This window comes from Alosa alosa, chromosome 13, assembly GCF_017589495.1.
Source record: "Alosa alosa isolate M-15738 ecotype Scorff River chromosome 13, AALO_Geno_1.1, whole genome shotgun sequence".
In the NCBI taxonomy this organism is placed as follows: domain Eukaryota; kingdom Metazoa; phylum Chordata; class Actinopteri; order Clupeiformes; family Clupeidae; genus Alosa; species Alosa alosa.
The window spans coordinates 32362279-32385578 of record NC_063201.1 but is presented as its reverse complement, the minus strand read 5'-3'; the positions used below and the strand labels follow the sequence as shown (position 1 = coordinate 32385578).

Below are 23300 nucleotides of genomic sequence, written 5' to 3'. Positions count from 1 at the left end.
CAGTTACAGGACAGTAAGGTCTATATACAGAGAATAGAACATGGTATTTAAAGCCACCTGAGGTATATGTTACAAAGTGGTTAGATGGTTACATAACCAGTATGATGGATGAATCCTATTTAGTGTTAAGTTCAAATAGTCCAGTGTAGGGGATGAATTGTCCATAGGGATTAGGAGTTGTCATCGAGCAAGTAGTGGGTCTCTAGGCTGCGCGGGCAGGAATCCGAGCATGGGGACAGCAATAGGCGATGGTAGGACAATCATAGGGATGGGATTTCCCTAGTTCCCTAGTTCCACTGAAGGGCTTTAGCTGTTTGAAAACCATGTTTTGAGGAGCTGACACACACATTTCTCACATCCAGCTAACACATCTGGAGATGGATGAGGACCTACTACAAGCCTACAAAGTGTGTTAATGACATCATCATGACTTGATTGACTTGAAACAGAAACCTTTCCTTTCCCACGGGATAAACAGTAAATGGCGGGACAAACGGTTGTCTTTCAATTTCCTGACAGGATATAGGATACCCGATAGGTCCACTGACTCTATGCACGATGTGATTGGCTGGACCAAAGTTTGGTTTTTCCACCTCACAAGCCAACGGAGAGTTGCTAGACCCTGGCTAGAAATTACATTTGCTGCCACTAGGGCGCGTCAAGATTTCTAGGCTGAGATGTATCTTTTGTCGACGTTCTCCAGTGCCCATGATAATGAGACTCTTTGTTGATGTCTGGTACCCTGCGAAGGGCAAGCACCAAGACATCTGTGTGACATGTGTAGATATGTGGGGTTTTGCCAAAATGACTTACTGCTACTGCCACCTTTGTGTGTGTGAACTGTGACTGGCAGTTTACATTAGTTCAACAGCTTTATGAGCAAGGTAGAGGACGAGGTTGGCTTTGGTTTCCTTTGATCCCAGAAAGCTTTAAAGTCTTTGATTGGTGTAGTCTTGTATTTTGTATCCCTTATCATGTGCTTTTTCCTGACAACCATCTCCTGCACAACAGTCATGCCATCTATTAAGATGCTATCCAATGTGTGTGTTAATTGCACTGAGCTACTCTCTGTAGATTGTTCAGATGATGCTGTTTCTGAAACCAGTCACAATTCATGGATGAAGGCAGACTTAGCTGTAGTGGGCAGCATTAGGCTTGCATATAATCAACAAATTCATATGTTCCCACAATTTCCTGCAAGTCCTGTTAACAGAATTATTGAAGACCAAAGAGCTCATTGTGGACTTCAGGAAGTCTAAAGCTAGCACACACCCTCATTCTCATCAATGGGACTGAAGTGGAGTGTATCACCAGCTTCAGATTTCTGGGTGTTCACATCTCTGAGGACCTCTCTTGGACCCTCAACACCTCTACCCTGATAAAGAAGGCTTACCAGTGTCTCTTCTATCTGAGGAGGCTAAAGAAGGTCCACCGCCTCCTCAGATCATGGTGAACTTCTACCCCTGCACCATCAAGCGTATCCTTACCAACTGTGTCACAGTTTGGTATGGCAACTGCTCTGCCCACGACCGAAAAGCATTGCAGAGGGTGGTGAAAACTGCCCAACGCATCACCGGTTCTTCACTCCCCTCCATTGAGGCCATCCAGGGCAAGTGATGCTTGCATAAGGCGCACAGCAGGTTCAGAGGAAGCTTTCCTGCAGCTGAACTCTAGCTCTGCATCCTGGTGACAACCAACCTACAAAGCCACCCCCACCCGATGCCTCCTTGCCTGTGTCTGTTGAGGTGTCCACGACCATAGCAATCTTGACAGGGACAACAAGGAGGCAGACACCCAATGTATGTTGTTTATACATTGTTCACATTATATAGCCATATTTATTCTGCTCTTATAAAGTAACTGCTAACATATACAATGCAATATAAATATGTGCAGTGTATCACATTGCACTTTTCTCCTTTTTTGCACTTCTGGTTAGACGCAAACCACATTTCATTGTCTTCATACTTGTACTCTGCAATGACAATGAAGTTGAATCTAATCTAATCTAATCTATTGTGGTGAGTGCAGAACATTACTTTAATTCAAATGATTATTAGGTTATGTGAAGGAAACTTTTAATCAGTCAATGTGTTTTTCCGGTTATGCCAATAAATAGCATAATGGTGGTTACACCAATCACTGGTTGATAATCATGACATCTCATGTCACCCATGGTCATATTTATTACCTAAGTCATTCAATTTTATTAGAAAATGTATGTATATAATGATAATACCTAACATATATCCATTTAAAATGTTTAAAAAGGCAATTATTTGCAATTTTTGGTGATATATCCGCCATCTTGGATTTTGGACCTGTGCAGTCCGGGAAAAAATTGGAAACAGGTAGTTTTGCTAACTATAGGGTCTGAAGAAGTGAAAAAACATAATTTGCAAAAATCTATATGAAATGTTCCAAACACCTTTTTTTGCTACATATCGCCCTGCACTCTAATTTGTAACTAGATCATCTTTTCACTTGCTAAATTGAGTAGGCTAAGTTAGTGTTCATTGACGTGAATGAACGACAAAATACTTCCACACCGGTGATTTCAGAGTAGCAAGAGGGGTTTCGATTTTGGTAGGTTGATGTGATATTTTAACTGGCTGCAGTCTAAAATTAGGAGTTGACGCCGCAGTTCAGCACGTGCATATGCGTTTGTACGTCTTGGCATACATGCTGGACGTGACATTGGGGGTGTGGCTGCATCGTCGATTCTACTTTTGAGTTCGAAGTTAAAGATTGAGATGTAATTTTGATCGATTTCGATACAAAATTGAAATCTTATATTAAGCACTGATTAAGAAGACCCCAGACTGTTGAGCAGCTGAATTTCATTCTCAAAACTCCAGCAACTGGTCTCTTCAGTTCCTAAATGTTTACAGACTGTTGTTAAAAGAAGAGGTGAAGAAACAACAACAGTAAATATGCCCCTGTCCAAACTTTTTTGCGATGGGTTGCTGGCATCAAATTCAAAATGAGCATGTATTTTCCAAAAAAACAACTGACTGTCTTTGCACTATTTTTAATTAAAGAGCCCTATGCAGTTTTGGCAATTTCTTTGCCGTTTTCTCGCTTTTTGCTTGCAGATTTCTCTACAGAGCTCCCCCTACAGCAAGGCTCGGTCAGTCTGCTATTTCCTCTTTCCCTGTTCCTCCGACAATGGATTACTTGCTTTCTGCTTCTTTTCGCCGGCCCTGCCATGACGATTGCCTGAGAAACTCCACCGTTACCTTGTTCTAGCCTGTGCCTGGCGTGTATGTGTGTAGTGCCGTAAAGCAATTTGTTACGTCGCAAGACCTGATACTCCCGCGAGACTTTCTGACTCTGAGCCCAGGGCTTGCTGCAGCAACATTGCAAGGCTGGTTTTTCCACTCACAGATGCTAGGGGAAAGCGAAACATCCACCATTCTATCCGGAAAAAGTCATATAATCATTCCAATGACTCTGAAGCTGTTAAGTTACGGTAAATTGAGCAAAAAAAAATGCATCCCTTCCTCTTTAAATATAGAGTTTACATCCACAGCAGGTTTTGGCACTTCAAAAGAATGAACCCACAGAAGGACCAGAGGACACAAATACTTGAACCGAGCTAATGGTGCTGGTGACTAATGTTTCGACGCGGACAGTGTTTTCGTCAAAGTCAAACCGTAATGGCTAAAATGTAATAGTGTAATGGAGTTTGCATGATTTGCAAACCACAGCATTCTGTTTTTATTTACAATTCACACAATGTCCCAAGTTTTATTGGAAATGGGGGTTGTACACACAAACAATGTACTCTCAAACAATAGCAACCAGTAGAAACACAAACATGCGTATTCAACATATCCATGTATGAAACTCTAGCACCCTATTGCTCTAAGTGCATATAAAACAACCCTTACAAAAATTAAATGTTTGCGGCAGATTTACAGCAAACTTGTGGGTGATTTGTGGGAAACAAATGAGTTCACTAGAAAATATTGCCAGAAGTTTGCCAGTGTTGGCCGCTAGAGGCGAACTTCCAGCAAAGTTCTGGCAACAATGTGGCAAATGTGTTCGCCAGTGATTTGCCATCACACTTAGCCAATAATGGCAAACTTCCAGTGAACTTCTGGTGACAAACCTAATTTGCATAATTTTGCTGCAAATTTGCTGCAACATTACCAAAAGTTAACCACAACTGTTTGTCAGAAACCTAATTTGCATGTGAAAAATATGACCATGCCGCAAATTTGCGGCAACTTCGCCAGAAACCTGAAATTTCTGTAAGGTAATGTTTGGAAATCTGAATTGACAAGTTAATACAGTAGAAAAATAAATATTAAAACAAATCCATTTGCTGCAGTACTATAGGATAGTGCATCTTCACTGCTTTCAGAGTGACAAAGATAGGCAAAGATCTTCAAACCAAAACCAGCAAAAATCCATTCACACTCACCTGAGCAAAGATCTTCACAAGCTTGTTCTGATTGGATGGGCGAATCGCTAGAAATTCCCTCCACCATTGCTTAGCATACACTAAAAATAAGCGTTCCTTTTCTGCAGTCTTCTGCCTCTCCAGGGATTGCTGAAGAAAGAGTTTCAACAAGTATTTATGGAATAAGAACAATAGCTATCCTGCCGGCTATGTTGATAGACGGTATAGTCTGGAATCCTACAATATACATTCACATTTAGTCTTTTCAATTCAGTCTATTTTCATCATTAACTGTGCTCTCTGGGAAGTGAGACCTGTCTCATTTAGCGCTTATTCTCATTCGTTTTGAGAAGTATTTCTCATGCAAGCATCATACTTCAACATACTACAATTATGTTTTACATCAGTAAAGCTGTCCTCTGATGTGCATGTTTTCACACACTTCTTGTGAAAGCTTTGAAGTGCATGTATAACAATATAACATAACAATAATAATTATGATAATGATAATCAAAATGATAGACATAGTATTCCTTCTGCCTAATGCATGGATATCGTTGTAACTTTAATTTTAAGATCCCTTGCTATTTCGTTTCATTTTTCATTTTGTCCGCGCAGACCTCTACATTAAGATGTTTTCAGATCATTATGAAAGTCTAGCAGTGTAAATTAAACCTGGCAGGCCACCATAGTCTAGGCAATTAATGGGAAACATTATTTACACTGTTTGTCTGTAAAGGCCAAAAAGGTAAATTTGTATTGTCACATGATGTTGGTGTGACGTCGTCTGAGATGTGTTATATGGTGTTTTCCATCCCACCTGTTGTGGTGGGATGGCCGTGTCCCCTGGGGGGGGGCCTCTGCTGTCTGGAGGTCTGTCTCAGACGACGTCACACCAACATCACGTGACACCTCTGATGAAGGCTGCAGAGGCAAGGTAGCCGAAACTTGTCAGGTACAAATTTACCTTATTGGCTTTTACAGACAAACAGTGTAATAGTAGGCCTAATGAACCTCTTCAATATAATGGAAAACATTACTTATAATCTGAAACATGGGTCTTTCAGACACCATTACCTTGGCACTACATAATCTTCGTCTCACCTGAGTAGTAATGACATCAACAGAGAGGTGGTCTACCAGGGGAGGATAGAGCTCCAGCTTCACATTAAGAACTCCAATAGGCACTTTGCACTCACTCCCTGTAGCCCACACAAACAAATACACAAAGGAAGAAATTTAGCAGCTAACAGAAGCTCGTTGACACATCTGAAATCATCACAATCACACACTTACACACATACAGTCATTGAGAACTGTTTCTCTAACCCTAGATGCTAACAAAGAAAACTGGTTTACAAGTAGACCATGTGAAATATGTTATACAATGTTTGACATCATGAAAATGATGAAATAGTGCTTCTCAAAAATAACTGCTAGCAATACAAAAGCTGAGGATACATGAAGACTAGCCCTGACTGACACAATTTACTCTTGGCGGTGATTATATTATTGTCAAAAAATCTAACCAACTCCAAGAAGCTCAATTGCAATGCTGGTCCTTCCACGAGGAGCACAAAGAACAGTTCGCCAGTCCAAGAAGTGTGAGGACGTGAGCACAGTATCCCCTGATGTGTCCGTTTTGATAAGCACCATATGGATGGGATCACACATGGACAGCATTGTGGAACTGTCTGCCATTTTGTTTCCATTCCCTAGGGAGGAAACAACATTAAGCAAATAGTTTTGAGTCACCTCCAAAAGGTAAAAAAGCACAACCATTGTCTTTCATTGAAATTAATATTTGTATAAAATATTTTACTGTAAGCTTAATTACTTTCAGGTGGACTGCATTGTTTTAGAATTGTTTTACAAAACAGTCCATCAGAGCGTTTTGTCTTTTGGCCTGGTTTGTGTATTTGGAAACATGCGCAAAAAAGACCAAGACAAATTGCAGCGTATGGTAAAGACAGCGAGCAAAATTATTGGATGCAGTCAGACGTCAGTCAGAGAGCTATAATGGTCAGATGTTATTGTGAGCAAAGCTGAGCAGATATTAAGGGATCCTACCCACCCCTTATATAGGAGGTTCCAATGCAGCAACTGTGGCAGCAGCAGGTTGTTGCAAAGGTCAATTAGAACCAAAAGGTTTAGCTTGTCATTTGTCCCCTCTGCTATCAGACTTTTTAATGAAAGACACAGGTCAAGATAATGAATTGTTTTGTAACACTGCATTTTTATTTTAGTGTTGTTTTAACTTATTTTAATTATGGAATGTTAGGCTTATGTGTTCCAAGCCTGCTACTGAAGTTACTGAAGTGTAGTGTACTTGTTTGTGTGTGTGTGTGTGTGTGTGGGGAAGGGGGCGGGTATATGCCTATGTGTCTATGTCTCTGAAATGTGCATTTGACCAAACAAATTGCCCAACTTTGGGATATTAAAGTATACTTTGACTATGGTGAAGGGGGACAGGTGTGTTAAATTTGGTGTTATCGCTCTCACACTGAACACCCTGAAACTGAGCTGCAGCATGGTGCCCAAGACCATACAGTGGTTAAACAGGACAGGTTCCAGTCAGAACAGGCCTCACCATGGTCAACCAAAGAAGTTGAGTGCACATGCTCAGAGTCATATCCAGATGTTGTCTTTGGAAAATAGACGTATGAGTGCTGCCAACATTGCTGCAGAGGTTAAAGGGGTGGCGGGTCAGCCTGTCAGTGCTCAGACTATACGCCGCACGCCGCATCAAATTGGTTTGCATGGCTGTTGTCCCAGAAGGAAGCCTCTTCTAAAGATGATGCACAAGAAATCCCGCAAACAGTTTGCTGAAGACAAGCAGACTAAGGATATAACTGGAGCCATGTCCTGTGGTCTGATGATACCAAGATAAACTTATTTAGTTCAGATGGGGTGAAGCGTGTGTGGTGGGAACCAGGTGAGGAGTACAAAAACAAGTGTGTCTTGCCTATAAGACCGCCGCTAGCGAAGCGATCATTTAGGGACTGTCAAAGTTTTTTTTTTTTTTCCCGTCATCTACTTCCTGAATTTTTGGTCAACGATACCCGGACACGAACCACGGGGCACATGAAATTTGGTGGGTATGTAGCCCCACTAAACTTTTACGGAAAAATTTTGTTTGGTCCCCGGGGGCCACTCCCCCCCCCCTGGGCCCCCGAAACCCAAAAAAGTTTTTCCTAAATAACTACCTGAACCGTGGCACCGAGGATGAAGACATTTTTATGATATGTTGGTCTCAAGGGCCCACATCAACGTAGCCCATAATCACTCATTTGTGATTTGCACCCCCCCGGTAAAAAATTAAAATGCAATATCATTCTGCTTTAAATCGCCCCTCTCTTCAGTTAAGATGTTCAGAACTGCACCAAATTTTTTTTGTGTCTGCATTAACCTGACATTCTCTGGGGGTATGCCAAGTTTCGTAGAATTTCATCCATGGGGGGGTCTAAAAAAATTAAGTTATGTGTACATTTAGTAACTGTACACTCATTGGCCTGTAGATGGTGGTGCACACATATACACACGCACATACACACACAGGCACACACATACCATCAGTATCGGCAATTACAACGGCCGATACATAATTACAAATTCAGTAGGATTAAAGGAAAACCAAATATTCATCATAATAATTTGGCTGCATTTCCAGTATTGGCGTCACGTACTCATTTGTCCACCAGATGGCGCATCGTTGCAGTGAGACGTAATTTTGTTGGAAGTTAATCTAAAGTCGGTTGGAAAGACACTATGCTTCCTAGGACAAGACTGTAGTTTACCACAGAGAACCTCTAATAAGGGTAGGATGTTTTCTGCATGACATCTAATTCCCATTTCTTCTTGAAGCCGAAATAAATCTGAGAATGTTTATCGGACATGCTTGGTTTTTACTGCAGGTAGGCTACGTTAATCTTAAGTTATATCAATAGCCTAGAGTAGGTCAAATAATGTTACCGTTAGCATTGGTTGAGTGATGGAGGCCAATTTGATTATTGATGTATTTGTAGAAAACCATACATGCGGTTATAGGCTACCAAGCAAATTGATAAACAGCACTAATTGCATCGTTCGACTGTCATCTCATTTGCTTATGACCATAACCTAGGCTACTAACAGGAGTGAGTGAGTTAGCCACAACACGTTCGCTACGTGATGGTTTTCTAATGGAAAATATATAGGCTACCTGAAAGATAACCTGTCTATGATGCATCCTAAACACCGGGCTGGGACATTTAGCTCAAAGGCTCAAAAAGCATCTAAGTCAACGTTCATTCACAAACACCCATATAGGCTACTTCAATCCTCTATTTTCAAAGGTGATTCAAGTAAGGAAGAGCATGGCTCAAAGTAAAGTAACTAGGACTGAAACTACATAAATTAAAGTCAAAGTGAATAATTTGTATCAACTTCGCCGCCAATGTAGATTTATTAACGACCCGTGATCTACATCTCCATTTAAACCAAATGTTTTAGAGCGCGTTGAGAGATGTATCCAGGGCAGGGCTGTACCTACACATATTTGTTGCACATGCTACAAAAAATCATTCTTTGGCGATGGATGATTTAGTACCAACGTTACACCGGGTCCAATACAGTTTTGCCTATGGCTATACCGTGAGACTGAGACATTTTTTGTTTGTTCGAAGTGTGTTTAGGGTGTAAGAGGGGAGTCGATGTGCTTTGATTCCAGCTTGGTAGTAGTAGCAAAGATCCTTGATTACTAGCGCTCCGCTTTAACCCTCTCTGGTAGTAGTCTATGCGATTAAAAAACACGTGTGTGTGTAGTATCCAAACAATGATAACGCTTTCATTATGGCTGCTTTAGCCACAGACCTTAAGCTATACTGTACAGTGGATTGGGTTCCATATAGAAGTGTTGCTTTCCGTGATTCACACAGCTGCGTGAAATGTATTACTACTGATATGTAAAACTATTAACTTTTCGCCAAGAGGTGGCAGCTTAAGTCCGCTTGATACTGTAAGCCATTGGTTCCCAAAGGAGATTTTATTTGGGTCGCCAGCATAGCCTAGTGACAATTTATGTTGTGTAATAGGCCTAGCATAGGGTATAGTTTGTTAACATTCACGGTTTTGTCATAACTCCCTCTATGCATTTTTGCATTTAGAATAGCTCTCTGAAACCGGGGCCATCACGCCGCTGAGGATGGATGGGGATGGGGCGCCAGTGCATGGATATCTCAATCGCAAAATTAAACCATATTTAGGCTGGGTGAACTCAGCCTGATCTGCCGGCGATTCCTTTTCGATTTCTTAAAATATTGAGCTTGGTCTGGCGAAAGCCAGACTAACCATGGACCTCATAGTTGCAAAATGCAAGGGAACATGAATCAGCATATTATTTGCACAAACAATAACGGACAGTAGCTCTTCAACTTGGCCCGTTAAAATGTGTATGAACAGTCTAGCAACGCATTTCATGAAGGCCTTTTTGGACATGTCAGTTATTTGCACCACTGGGTAAAACGGCATTTTGTTTTAGACTACTGGTATTTAATTTGTGCATTGACAATAAAGCTGAATATCATATGAACTAGATGACTAAACATATGCATATGTAGAAGAAGAAACACAAAAATCCATGACATGACCTCAGGATCTTGATAGCTGTTGAAAACTGCATGGAACTGAAAGGGATTGTTTTGTTTAATAATAAATAAATAAATACATTATGCTGCTACCTTCTGCTTTTCCCAAATATAATGTAGCCTACAGGTGTACCTTTCATCAGTCCAGTTGCAATGGATGGACTGCCCTACTTGTGATTGTTTAGATATTTTAAAGGTTTTATAACAATGCTACACATTTTTTTGGTAATCTATTCACCTTTGCAGCGCCAGTAGGCTACTTTGTGTGCGGCCCGCAAACAAACATTCCAAACAAGCATACAAAAAGGTTTCACGAGTGGGGGATGGAGTAGAAGATGGAGACAAATTCATTAATATGATTTATTTTTGCGGAATGGATGTACTGAGCGGCGGTCATATTTTGTACCGCTATGCGGTACATCTAGTTAAGTGTGCTTGCAAAGCAGCACACTTATTGTTCTTCTTAAGTTTTATTATTATTTTTCCCGTCTCCCTAATTTTTTATCAGCCCTAGCGCTTAGGCCCTTTAAGACAGAGACACCGTTCCAACTTTAAAACGTCCGGTCAGTACCGGTGTAAGTTGGTCGCGAAGATGACGTCAGGTGGGCGATGCGCTTAAAATCGCCATATTGGATTGAACAGAAGCCCGAAACTAAATTTTCACAGGTCACAAATTTGGTCCTAGCATACGAAACTTGACGTACATTATCCTTGGACCAAGCCTCACAAATGTTAGCGGAGGGATTTTGATTTTTCGGCGTTTGTTGCCACAGCCAAACGAAATCGGGCGGCGGCTCGAAACAGGAAGTCGCCCATATCTCAGGAACACTGTCACATATCGATACCAAATTTTGTATATGAACTGGGGACTCCAGTGTGAGGGTGCATAGGCAAAAAAAAAAAAGAAATATTCCAAAAGTTTCCATCATTTGGCAAACCACCCACGGGTATTTGGTAACTCACACCATTCACCTTTTCACCATTCACCTTCTATCACAATGCCTTCCATGTATGCACAATGTCTCAGAGCAGACACAATGTCTCCAGGCAACCTTGCCTAATCATGAAATCCTTTGCTCTGCCATGGGATAGTATGGACTTACGAACTGAAATAGCAAGGAGAACAGTAGCTATATATAGCTTACATAATAGAGTTGTTTTCACATTGACGGTATTCAAATTAAATTTTTCATTATTGTTACATATCATGATGGGAGAGTATTATTAAACATGTTACAAGAATGCAAATGCATATGTTTACGGGCATTTAGGTTTTACTGTGTTGTTTTGTTGTAAAGACATGCAAGGCATTCTGGGCCATGTAATGAACAGTGGTCGCAGCACTCCATAGGCTACGATAATTAATATGAATAGGTGTTTCTGTAAACCTAGGGACAATAAACAGCTATCTCTGTTACAAAAAAAGAGCTGGTAATCGCTCATTGAAGAGGGAACTATGATAAAAGATTGTTTTCCTAAAAGCATAGAGTTGACGAAAAGAATAAACAATCAATGTCACGCAATGTTAAATAGCCTAGAACTATCTGAACGCTTAGGTGGCAACGTTGTATTACATTTCACTAGTGTAGCCTACTTGAAATACGGGTGTGAGATTCCCAAGTAAGGAAGGTGCAAATATTATGTAATTTATCATGGGAAATTATTGGAAATGTTATTTCTTGTTTATTCTAATTGCAAACCACACACATCCATTCGAATCACACGTTACACATTTAATACTGAAAGACTATCATTTAGCTTTTATTTGATGTTGCCTTAGCAACACAGCCTTCAGAGCAAAGATTCTAGAACAGGGCCAGAGAGACACGCTTTTGAGTTTGTGGCCAAGAACCTAAAATATCGGTTTCCATGTGCTGGATGGTGTGCGCCCTTTATGAAAAGTAAGTGTTTTTTATACAGTTAACGCTACAGACATAATGAGTCATGTTGTAGTGGTCAACATAAATGTGCCCCTTCTGTTATTAGAATGCTAAGCGGGAGAAGCATGCTAAGCAGAGATTTAGTATCATTAATTTCTTGTGTGGCTAGCTATAGGAGGAGGAGATGTAGTGCTATGTTGCTAATTGGGATTTATGTTGTTTAGCGTAATGCCATGGTCATTTGATATGAGATGCTTTTTCACTAACTTAGATCGATGTAACTTTAGGACTGCTATTTTTTTTTTACTAACAGTAATTCACGAAGCACTTTAGCCCTAAAAGTAGCACCTACGCCTGTGACGGCTTAAAAGAAGTGGCAAGGACTCCTAACGATGTTTTGAAATCGCCTACTATTGTCTACAGGAATCAGCGAGGGAACTCTCATTGTAGGCATAACTAAGGGATGCAATAACACCACCAACAACCAAAACTAGCCTACTCATTGTCAACATGTACATGAAATGTAACGCTTTCATGTGGATCAAATTAAAATGTTTTCTTTGCAAACGTAAGCATAGGCATATGGTGACAGATTAATTTATTAATGCTGCTGTGTGAATCAATCCGGTAAGCGAATGAAGTGGCCACTTCTTAATGGGACCCACTGTATGGAAGTGGGATAAGTAAAATAGAGATGTTTTAAATAAGATAAGGTTAATCAGAATTCTCACGATATGCCCGCTTGACAACGGCAGAGATAGAACTGGCCTTTGGCCATAGCAACCATCCATTTAGAACGACTGGCCTTCATAGCAACCAAAGATCTGAGCTGTGTTGCAATGTGAGGCAAAGTATAGAAAGGTGATGAAACATACAGAGACAGGTCAAGAAATATAGTGCAATGTAGACAGTAGTATACAGTTGATTTACAGACGGTGGTTTAGAGTAATATGAAGTATTCCTTTATTCTGAGATAGGCTACATCAATAGGGCTCTCAAAACAACCTCAGGCTCACAAACAAATCCCAAACAGACATACGGTCTTTATAGAGCAAATCCATATAGATTATTTGTCAAATAAACCAGTAAAACATAATTTGTGGGATGGAATATATAACATTCACACTCATAGCTCATATTTCTTAAATAAATCAGTGAAAAAGTATCCTGACAAACAAGCAGCATTTTAATGCCTTGGTCATATTTCATAATTTCAATTCTTCTCTAGGTTACCTGATAGCCCAGTTTGAGAGGTGCAAGACGCGTGACATTATTTATTTTTGCAGCCATTCACTGCTGTTGTTTTATTTTATTGATTTGATCTTAGTCATAGAAGCTAAATTCGAAGGCAGGCCACAGGTAAAATCCAACGAACCGCATTCACCCCGCAAGCCAATAGTTGAATAGCCCTCTCCTAGAGCTTTAGAAGCATTGCCACTGCAGTTCCCGCTGGAAATGCAGTCTAGTTATGTATGCTATTAGTTACTATGCTTATGCTACTAGTAACAACGGTAGGCTACCGTACTTTTTAATGGCTGCGTCATGTTGGAACAAGGGCTAAAGAGATAGATAAATTCTAAATTCTAAGAGATAGATAAATTCTTAACAAACTAGAACATATTTTGTTATGCCTTTAATGATAGGACAGTGGAGAGTGACAGGAAGCGAATGGGAGAGAGAGCAGGGGTGGGATCCGGAAAGGACCACGGGGCGGGAATCGAACCCGGGTCGCCGGTGTACAGTGCAGGTGCCCCAGCCAGTTGCGCCACAGCTGGGGCCCATATTTTTTAATTATGTTTCAACTTGTATAAACATGTATGACTCCTTTCTGGCCAAATTTCACGGAGAGAACAGAAAAGTGCAACGATTGTCCCAGTTCTCCCCTACTCTCTCATAGTAAACATAAATGGAATGTTGGAACATTGCGCTCCCCAACACACACACGAAAGGTTGGGTTTGCTTCATCTTTTAATGATACGTTTTGAAGCTTTGTTTAGAAAACCTTGAATCCAAATCATAAGATGATCCCTCACATAACACATCACAACATTACACACTATGGGCCCTATCTTAACGATCTGAAACGTAAGTAGCTTTGTGGGCGGATCTCGGGCGCTGCTGCTATTATACCGGCGGGATAAATGACTCTTGCGCCCGACACAAATCTAAAATGGTTGGTCTGAAGTAGCTACATTACTCATACTTGTGATTTGGGTGTAACGTGCAATAAACCAATCAGGGGGTCGTTTCTAGAAAGCATTGTTTGCTAACTTGCGTCGCAACCTTGGTAGTTCGCTCCATCGTTCTTGGATTTGGTGTTTCTAGAAAGGGTAGTTCGAACTCTCAATCGCAAACAAGGACGCAAAGTTTGGTCGTTTGAACTACTGCCCCTAGGCAGTCGCACTTGTGTCGTTCCTGTTGGTGTCCGGAGCGCCTAACCAAAAATCACAACCGCCTAACCAAAAATTGCGAAGTGGATGTTTATCTCGTGACTCAATGATTGATCTATCCTGTAGCTTTATTTTGATTAAGACATTGACTCCCCTACTTGGCTCATTCTTGCTATTTATGTTAATTCAAGTATTGCCTTGCTTTTAGTATTATAATCTTCCCAGACCCTTACAACAGTAGTGATAAATGGTGTAGTGGCTAAAGCAGATGACTTATTATCCCAACGTTGTAGGTTCGATTTTCTTATGATGTGAGATTGTCCTCTTGCTTCTCGCTACCTGCAGGTGAACTAATGTGACACGTAGATTAAATTGTTTTTGACTGATGTCTAGTACCTATGGTCTCTCGATGTAGAGTAACTATATACATATGTATGGTCAAAACCTACTGTTGTGTATCGTAGGCCTACTCTTACTCAGAGATGAAAAGAAGAGTCAGGATGCGAACTCCGGCCGAGCGCGTAGTGCACTGACGCACTGCCGTTAAGCCACGAGACACTTGATAACATTTGCGATACCCAGACATTCGTCCAAGCTATATATTTTTTCCAACATAGATATTTAACACAAATAATGGCACATATTGGTCAGCTTCAGTAAAATGTTTTATATACTTGCAATTAATAGGTTTAGGTTTTTGCAGATGATAATGACAATGCCAGCATTAATCACTCGGTTTAAATTAGAAAAATGTCAACATAGGATGTGGCAGAGAATTTCTAGGGGGTACGTTGCCACTGTTTCCACCAATGATATCTATCGCTGCATCATCAACAACGTTGTTGGAACTACAGTGTTCGAACGTCGGAGGTAGCGAATTGGCGACACAGGTACGATGCTTTCTGGAAACAGGTGTAACAATGTCGTTGTTTGGTCGCAAGTTGCGTCGTACCATGGTGGTTGAGCAACGTCGTTGCTAACTTTTCTAGAAACGACCCCCAGAGCGTCATCTCACATTCCCTTTAAAAGCAGGCGCTCTTGTTCCATGGGAGATTCGCTATTTCAATGGCTGATTTGCCAGGCGCACGCAAAGAGCGGTTCACAGCCGAGGAGACTTATGTTCTCGTCAGGGTCGTAAAAGACAGAGAAGAAGCATTGTATGGGGATGGGAGAAACCCACCCAAATTAGCTTTGGTTAAACGGTCATGGGAGGAAATTGCCACAATTGCTTCCACGGCTGGCATTTTTCTTTTTGACAAAATGTAAATAAAGAAATGTCACAAAGACTTACTTTCCGATGTTGGCTCACTCTCACTAAATCACCAAGTTATGAATGCATGGTGATATTTTTGCAATGTAGTCTAACATTATACCGAGATTACTTTGCTTCACTATACCTCACTATAGACGATGCAGATCTTCTGTCAGATAAGCTCTCCTCTCCTGTGCTGCTGCTGGGGCATTTAGGTTAAATGTCATCGGCACATGCAGTTCAACATCACGTCTCCTTAAGTCTCTAATATTTCCTCATTTATGTCATCAACACATCCATGATTCATGTAAAACACCACATGCCACAAAGAATGCTGCAACTTTTTGCGGACTGTACTGTAAAGTGCCTCCTGACCTATCCAAACACCTGAAGCACATCTTCAGTATGCCGAATGTTCGTTCAATTAAGCTTTGTGTTTGTGTGTGTTTTCGATTAACAGCCTCACAGGTCACAGGGCTCCAGACTAACTTTTTGCACTGGTTGCACTGGTGCGCCTAACTTTTTTTTCATAGGTGCACCAGCACAAAAGTTAGGTGCACCCAAATTTTCGACCACATCGCATTTAACACCGCAGCAGGTTCACTTTTTTTCCTTAATTACTGTCCTATATAGGTTGTCCTATGACTTATGATTTACAATTCTACAAGAAAAGTAACTTAATGAAGTGTTGGTGCTTTAAGTGCTTCACTGAGCTGAAATTTAAACTTAAAACATCTCAAGATGAATTAAATAAAAATAACAGTGAGTAAATGAACAGTGCACGTCTTTTAAGGGCTTCAAATTGCACATCTCATGGCTCAATGTCTTACATACTATCCTTCATGATCTTTAGGCCTTGGCTAAACCAGCTCCCCATGCTAGCATCTTCCATAGAAATGTATTTGAGCACAATTTAAAGAGGGGGGATTTTTATGTGATTTTGCAATGATGATTGCAATAATCATTTGACAGCCCCACAATGCAATTTACTTTTTAATTTTAGTATTTTTAAATTTTCAATAAGAACATCACTATGGTTAATGCAGTAACAAAATGGTAGGCCTATTATAGGCTATTGCAATGACTTGCCATGCTTGATCTAAATGTATCCATTCAATTCACCGTACACAATGACCACAGTTATACATGCAGGGAATATTCGGGCTTTAAATGTAGCAGCGATATTCGGTTTGCGCCAAATACCAGATTAAATTGATTGATGCCATCAGAATGAGTTTACACAACTTCGCAGCAAAAACAAATATTGCTGTTGAAAACCGGGTTACTCCCTGCATGTAACTGCGGTCAATGACGCACTCCTTTTCGGGGATATCTGTATCTCTGTCGTTCGGGAAGGCCTTGTATGCATTGTTCGGAATTTTAAGACGTCTTTTCATCTGCAATGACTCCTATAAATTTGGCGCAAGTGGCATTCCTGTACGTCGGGTTTACGTTCAAACTATTTTTCTGGTGAATTATTTCGACTGAACTTGGTGAAGGGAAGTTTCACTAGGCCTATCGTGAGCAACGATAAACTTTATCATCTCGGCCTCCTCTGATCGGGTTTGCTGCTGCCAGCGCCCGAAAGGCAGTGGGGAGAGGGGACATTTATCTCGGCCTATGTGACCACACTGTAATGCAACTACATCCATTCTGTTTATCTGACGGGTCTCTCTCTCTGCAGCACACGCATTTTCAAATTTACACACAGGCACTGGGCCACGGCCAATCAGAGAGTAGGTCCCGCCCTTCACTATCTGTGATTTGTTTAAACCACGATATTGGCCAAATATGTGTCTGTTATTGAACCAAAGGTAGAGTTTCAATGCGGACACTTTTTCCATTATAGCTGGTCACACCGGTGCACACAAAATTAATTGGAGCCTCTGGAGCCCTGGGTCAGGCGTAGCTTATGCCTACATTCCTCCTCACTGAGGAAGAGATAGGTCTGTCTGGGCCGGCAGACCCTCTCCCTCCCGCGTCTAATTCTCTGTCCCAAGGCGTACTCCATCTCACTGTGCAATAGAAAAATTATGAGCAAGCGCTGGGTTGTGCACACGCTACATTATTGCCAAGCATGCACCTTTAAAATAGCATCTGAATAACACGCCACTGACTTTAGACTAGGTTTTTCCTGGTCTGTGGCGGAATTATTTTTCGAAACTGCAAAATAGCACCAGGGAACACCAGGCGCCGGAACACGCCTCCTCTTTTCGCTGAACCGCCCCCGGGAGCACAAGTTCATTCCCTAATTTACCGACGTGCGCTGTGGAGGGGAAAGTCTGCTGTGTGTCGGATGCAAAATAGGAATGATACAAGTGCCGGAGTACAAAGTCAATTGCGCTTGAGTGCAAGATAGGGCCCTATGTGCACACAGCCACAGCCAATTTTTGTTGGTGACAAGTTCATAGCGCCTTCGTGCAACATCGGATATTCGGAAATTCCGACCTCCAATAGAGGAAAAATGACTTGAACGCAAAGTCGGGTCGGATTTTTTGCTTGGAGACTCGTGCGGAAGTCTTGTAACCCGAGGTATCTGACTTGACGTCACCATAATATTTTCCAACCACGGCGGCCTCCCTTTCAACAACACAAGAGGCAAATCTCACCCTCATTACAAATAGGCAAGGTAATGTATCACTAAATTAACACTAGATAGAATCACCCCCCCCCCCCCACCCCGAGACATTTTCCTTCTTGCTCAACCATAGTAAGCCGTTTTAATAACGTATTTATGCGTTTCCTGTATTTGCTTTCCGAGCTGATCTCATGAACACACTTTTTTCAGAGGTAGAGATTTTAAAAGTCGGGTCCTCCGAGTTTACGGTTGGAGTGAAGGCAGTATCAGACCTACGGTAGGAGTCACGTGACCATGGTATTGCGGTACTGCGGTTACCGTCCCAGCCCTAGCCATGACTACCTTTTATATCAGGGGTGGGCAAGTATTTTTCCCAGAGGGCCATACTGACTTTAAATAAAGATAAAGTAAGTCATGGGCCACACATTGGACAATTGAATGAAACACAAACCCCACAAAAAAAGGATGGTACTGGAAGTTACTGGACTGGATGTTAACAGACATGAAAGCAGCCCACATGACAGATTAGCCTACTTTGCAAGCCCATTCAGAGGCTTGATTTTTAAAGCAGTATGCAGTGTCAACTTTAACTTTACCCTGCATGCTGTCATTTGCGTAACATATATAGCCCTCTATCACTGAACATAGGAACGGTACACAGAAACAACATGCTTAGGAAATGTTGATGAAACACAGTGCATTGTGTTACTTTCATAACAGAGACGATCTCTTGAAGACTGCAAGGGAAGCTCGGCTTCCCCTAAAATGTCAAAAAAATAATGATCAAATATGTACTTTTGTGTTAACATTTTATTGACTAAAAATGTGTCAGAAGACAAGTTCGTTCAGAATCAGCTACATATAGCAGGTCGACTGACTCGTTTTCCTTCTCATACATTCCCGTACCATCACAATGCATTTCCCTGTTGAAGCCTGGTGTCCCTGGACTTCAATGGGGTGCTTTGAACAGTTTTTTTCAGTGCTTCGAAACTAGACGGTCATTGGATAAATGCTGCGATTATGTCCCGCTCACAGACGCTCAGCGTCTCTGTGGGTGAATGGAGGTGTGGGCTGGCCTGGACTCCGGCTTCTGCGTGATGATTGGAGGGACTGTCAAAAGACTGCATCTCCTTTTAATAAATGACAGCGATTTTGTACTATAAAAAGTTGCCGAAGCTATTCAAGCTTAGTTCCACCGAGGATTTTGCAAGTGTAGTCGAAAACTGCTGCAACCTCTTGGTATTTGCTTGGCGAAATTGCTGGCCAATAAACATTGTACATTTCATACATTTATACAGCACATTCCTTGTTTCAGTTTAACCTAATTCCAGATTGATCGTTCATTAATTAATTTATACAGTTGGCTAGGCTAGTGTCGTAGGGGTGAATAACCAGCTAGCAAACTGCACACAATGGCAGACAATGCTAATATCGTCAACCTGAATTTGGCAAAGCCATTTGAAAGTCTTCCTTGCGAGGAGAAACTTTTAGAATTAAATTAAACAGCAGAATAATTAGAAGTAGAAGAATTAAACAGCAGGGCAAGCGGCTCAAGTCCTACACCTGTAACACAATGGGCCAAGGCTGTTTAAGCAGCCTAGCTCTGCTGGCCATTGAGAGGACACTGGTCAAGTCACTGGAAAAGATGCCTAGTTGGTACGACAGGGTCACAGAGCATTTTCTTGAAAAGGAATATGGGGCAGAATTTACGTATAAATAAATGGACAATTTTTATGATGTAGGCCAAAAATGAGCTTCCCCTCTTTGAAAGACCAGCAACCGCCACTGTTTCATAATTACACATTATTGGACAATGGGCCCACACTGGATCATATAAGCACACAAATTTACCAGCAAATGGAGAATCACTGAAAGAGAGAGATGTTAATGGTATCCCTTTGGTAAAACACAGCCGTCCAGAACTGGGATATTCTCCAATAGCCATAGCATTTTTCAGGCTCTTTTGGAATACCAGACATGGGGTGATGCTATTTGAGGCTTACCTGCAGCTAGCACCAGGAAGTACTGCAGTCATTGTATAAAGAATGTACAAATTCTAAATTCTTAATGGGTGGAGGCATCTCAACGTTTTAAGTCCTTAGTTCCTCTAAAAATAAAAATTGCGATGTATACACAAAATGTAAAATGTACACACTTTAGAAAACTGACATTTACCTGTTGCATCTTGATGGACCTCTAATAAGAAGCTCTCTTGTAGATCTGGTTCACAAGCACAAGGTACGGGTTTGGAACGGAAACGTTGGTTACAGAAGCCAAGACAGAGTGTTAAGGTAGAACAGATCCCACCAAGTGTTTTGTCAGGCTCCTGTAAATGTTCAAGAAATGCCTTTCCCCCCAGGATTTGAACATTCAGGTATCTTCTTTTGAGATCAATATTAACTGACAGGATAAAAGAAATGTGAATAAAACATCAACTCCACTGTTAAATTATTGTCTCTGGGTAGTATGAAGAAATGTAAAGAAAATATTTCACAGTTTATAATGCAGTAGCCTACTTACTTTTCTCTGCATGAGTCACACTGATTTTTTCAGACTTGTTTGGGGGGTCTGAAATCTCTGCTTCTGTCTAGGAATAAACAATAAGACTTTTGATATTACCAGAGGTAGGATTAAGCCAATCTAATCTATGAGAGCAGTTGTTTTTCAGCCTGTATTAACGCAATATCTTAGCTGAGCTAAACATAAGTCCTGGTCCAGTGTATGTTGCCAAGTTGGGACCCAAATAAAACCCAGTGTAATCCTGCATGGAGCCCATGTGGGCAAATGACATGGGGCCACTTTGGAACTCGCGGACAATCCCACCAAATACCCATATTTCAACCCATGTGGTACCTATGTAGTACCCAGGTAGAATTTATGGCTGAGGTCTAGATGGGTCCAGTGTATGTTGCCCAGTTGGGACCCAAATAAAACCCAGTGTAATCCTGCATGGAGCCCATGTGGGCAAATGACATGGGGCCACTATGGAAACAAAGATTGGTTGAATTTGTTTAAATCAGTCAAAGATCGTGGCTACAGCGCGATTTTAATAGTCAACTAGTTGATAGTTAATTCAGTTCTTTTGAAAGTCTGACCTGCCATTTTTCTTTCTGAAATAATTCTAAACATGATTCTAAACAAACATTAAATAGAATGTTTCATTCATTGGAAAGTCAAATCAGTTGCATCTTTTAATAAACACTATATAACTAACATTTTCTCCAAAATAGGACCAATTTCATGACTCATCAATAATTTCCTTTCAATTACATGACTATTTAGAGTTTCTAGTGATGATGTTGGTGTTCTGTTCGCGAACATCCTCAACATCACTTTTGCAACCTTTTCTTGATAAAAATGGCTGCACATAAAAAACACTGTTCCACAATGTTTAGCAAGTTCATACCACAGCAATCAGTTTTAGCCTAGTTTTATTAGCATCTAGCAATACTGTACACTAACCAGAAACGTTTAGGACCAGTCTAATTTAATCAACGGTCATGTCATATTTCTCTTTTGCAATCTTTATGTTTTTGTCATTTGGACATCTTCAGCGTAAATTATTCTGTGCTAAGTGTCTTATTTTGTTGTTCTGGATGTTTTTATAGTTGTTCCGGTAACACTTTACGGTAAGGGTACAAGAATTATCATGAATTCATGCATGAATTAATTAATCATTTATGCATTACTTCATTCCTTAATATCTCATGAATCATCAGGAATTGACATGATTTCATAGTCTTAGAAATCATAAATCATGATGATGTATCCATCGCAGAGCTAGTGAGCGGAGCTGAGCGGTGCGAATATCCCGCTCCTCGCTCAGGTGGCTGTTCACTCGGCCACTCCTCCGCTCAAATTCACGTCAGTCCACTCCGCTCAATTTCGCTCCCCACTCCACTTCAAAATCCTCCCGCTCCAGTGAAATCGCTCCACGCTCGCTCCAATTTAAAGGAGGGAGAAATAATCTACAAGCTGAATTATCACCTTAGAAAACTTAAATACCAAAGAACTAAGAGCAACGGCAATGTCACTCATAGAACATGTAGGCTATTGTAAAAGATAGCCTAATGCAACACCGACAGTGCAACAACGAACAAGCTTGCCAACGTCAATAAGCCTAAAACTAAAGGGATACGTGGGATTAATTGCCTAAATAATACAGGTTTAGCATCCGAGTTTACTTCAGCCTTACTTAAAGCATACAGTGGGCATCGGCTTTCAAATGGCCACTTCAGTCGCAAGCGCATTACAGTGAAGCTGTGTGAAGCTTTAGTACCACTTTCAGCCACTGTCGTCGGCTCTGCCACTGTACATCGGCTCTGTCAGTAGCCTGACTGCAGCCCTTCTAAAAAAGCAGGAGGCTAGGCTGCCTTTAAGCGTAATTGTTGCGAGAGGAATCCCAGCCCTCTGATTCAATAACAAAATAAATCGTAATTAAACATTACCTCGATTAAGGCTACTTGGGTATGGCTTAAAAGCTTGACTACGGTGGTAGGGAAAATCAAAATCTGCTTTTGATAGCCTACGGTGGCTCCACAAAGCGAAAAGTATCTTAATTTGCTGTCTATGTTATTGTCAGTGTTGGGGGTAGTATAACTCACCAAATCAAAACAGTGTCTTAATTTGCCCTACTTCTTGACTGCAATGTAGTCAACTGACTGCTTGACATGTCATTTTTATTTTTCTGTACAATAAACAAATACATCTGCTTTATGCCGCAGAATTACATTCATATTTGGCTGACTGCAGACGCGCCACTTCCCTCACCATATTCCAAGATTAAGATAGTAGCCTATACAAAAAGCACTTCATACTATCATAAATAGCTATTTGCAATTTGACAAAACACTGGTCCTCATTTTGCGAATGCGAGGACGATATGAGCCTGTTGCATTTAGTTAGATGTCGAGTCCGCGCATAATGTTTGAAAACCACTGGCTCGTAATCACAATAATTTAACACACGACAGTTGGATAGCCTACTTCATCATGTCCCCATGCCTACATTTTTGTGAGTAGCATAGAGATGCTATTCACAAAAAAACAATAAAGTATGGCTCTCCGTTTGGGACATCGAAAACTTATATTTTTAATAGACCACCGTCGAAGATGCTGACTTGCAAAAGCCTCTGGATAACACGTTATCTCCAATATCATCAGTCATGC

General features: G+C 41.0%; 1 protein-coding gene across 3 annotated transcripts in view; it reads right to left on the bottom strand.

The window, feature by feature from the left end:
- The window catches only part of cep76 (centrosomal protein 76), a 92354-nt gene that overhangs the window by 39992 nt on the left and 29062 nt on the right, over positions 1 to 23300 (bottom strand). Inside the window, exons 3-7 of one of the 3 annotated variants that reach the window (XM_048260450.1) lie at positions 20653 to 20719; positions 20308 to 20352; positions 5938 to 6123; positions 5513 to 5610; positions 4430 to 4558 (exon numbers count right to left, since the gene is read on the bottom strand). In XM_048260450.1, coding sequence (XP_048116407.1) covers positions 4430 to 4558; positions 5513 to 5610; positions 5938 to 6123; positions 20308 to 20352; positions 20653 to 20719 — 525 coding nt within the window. Of the gene's footprint in view, positions 1 to 4429; positions 4559 to 5512; positions 5611 to 5937; positions 6124 to 20307; positions 20533 to 20652; positions 20720 to 23300 lie in introns of all 3 variants that reach the window. The other 2 variants (XM_048260449.1, XM_048260451.1) reach the window with 2 other exon arrangements.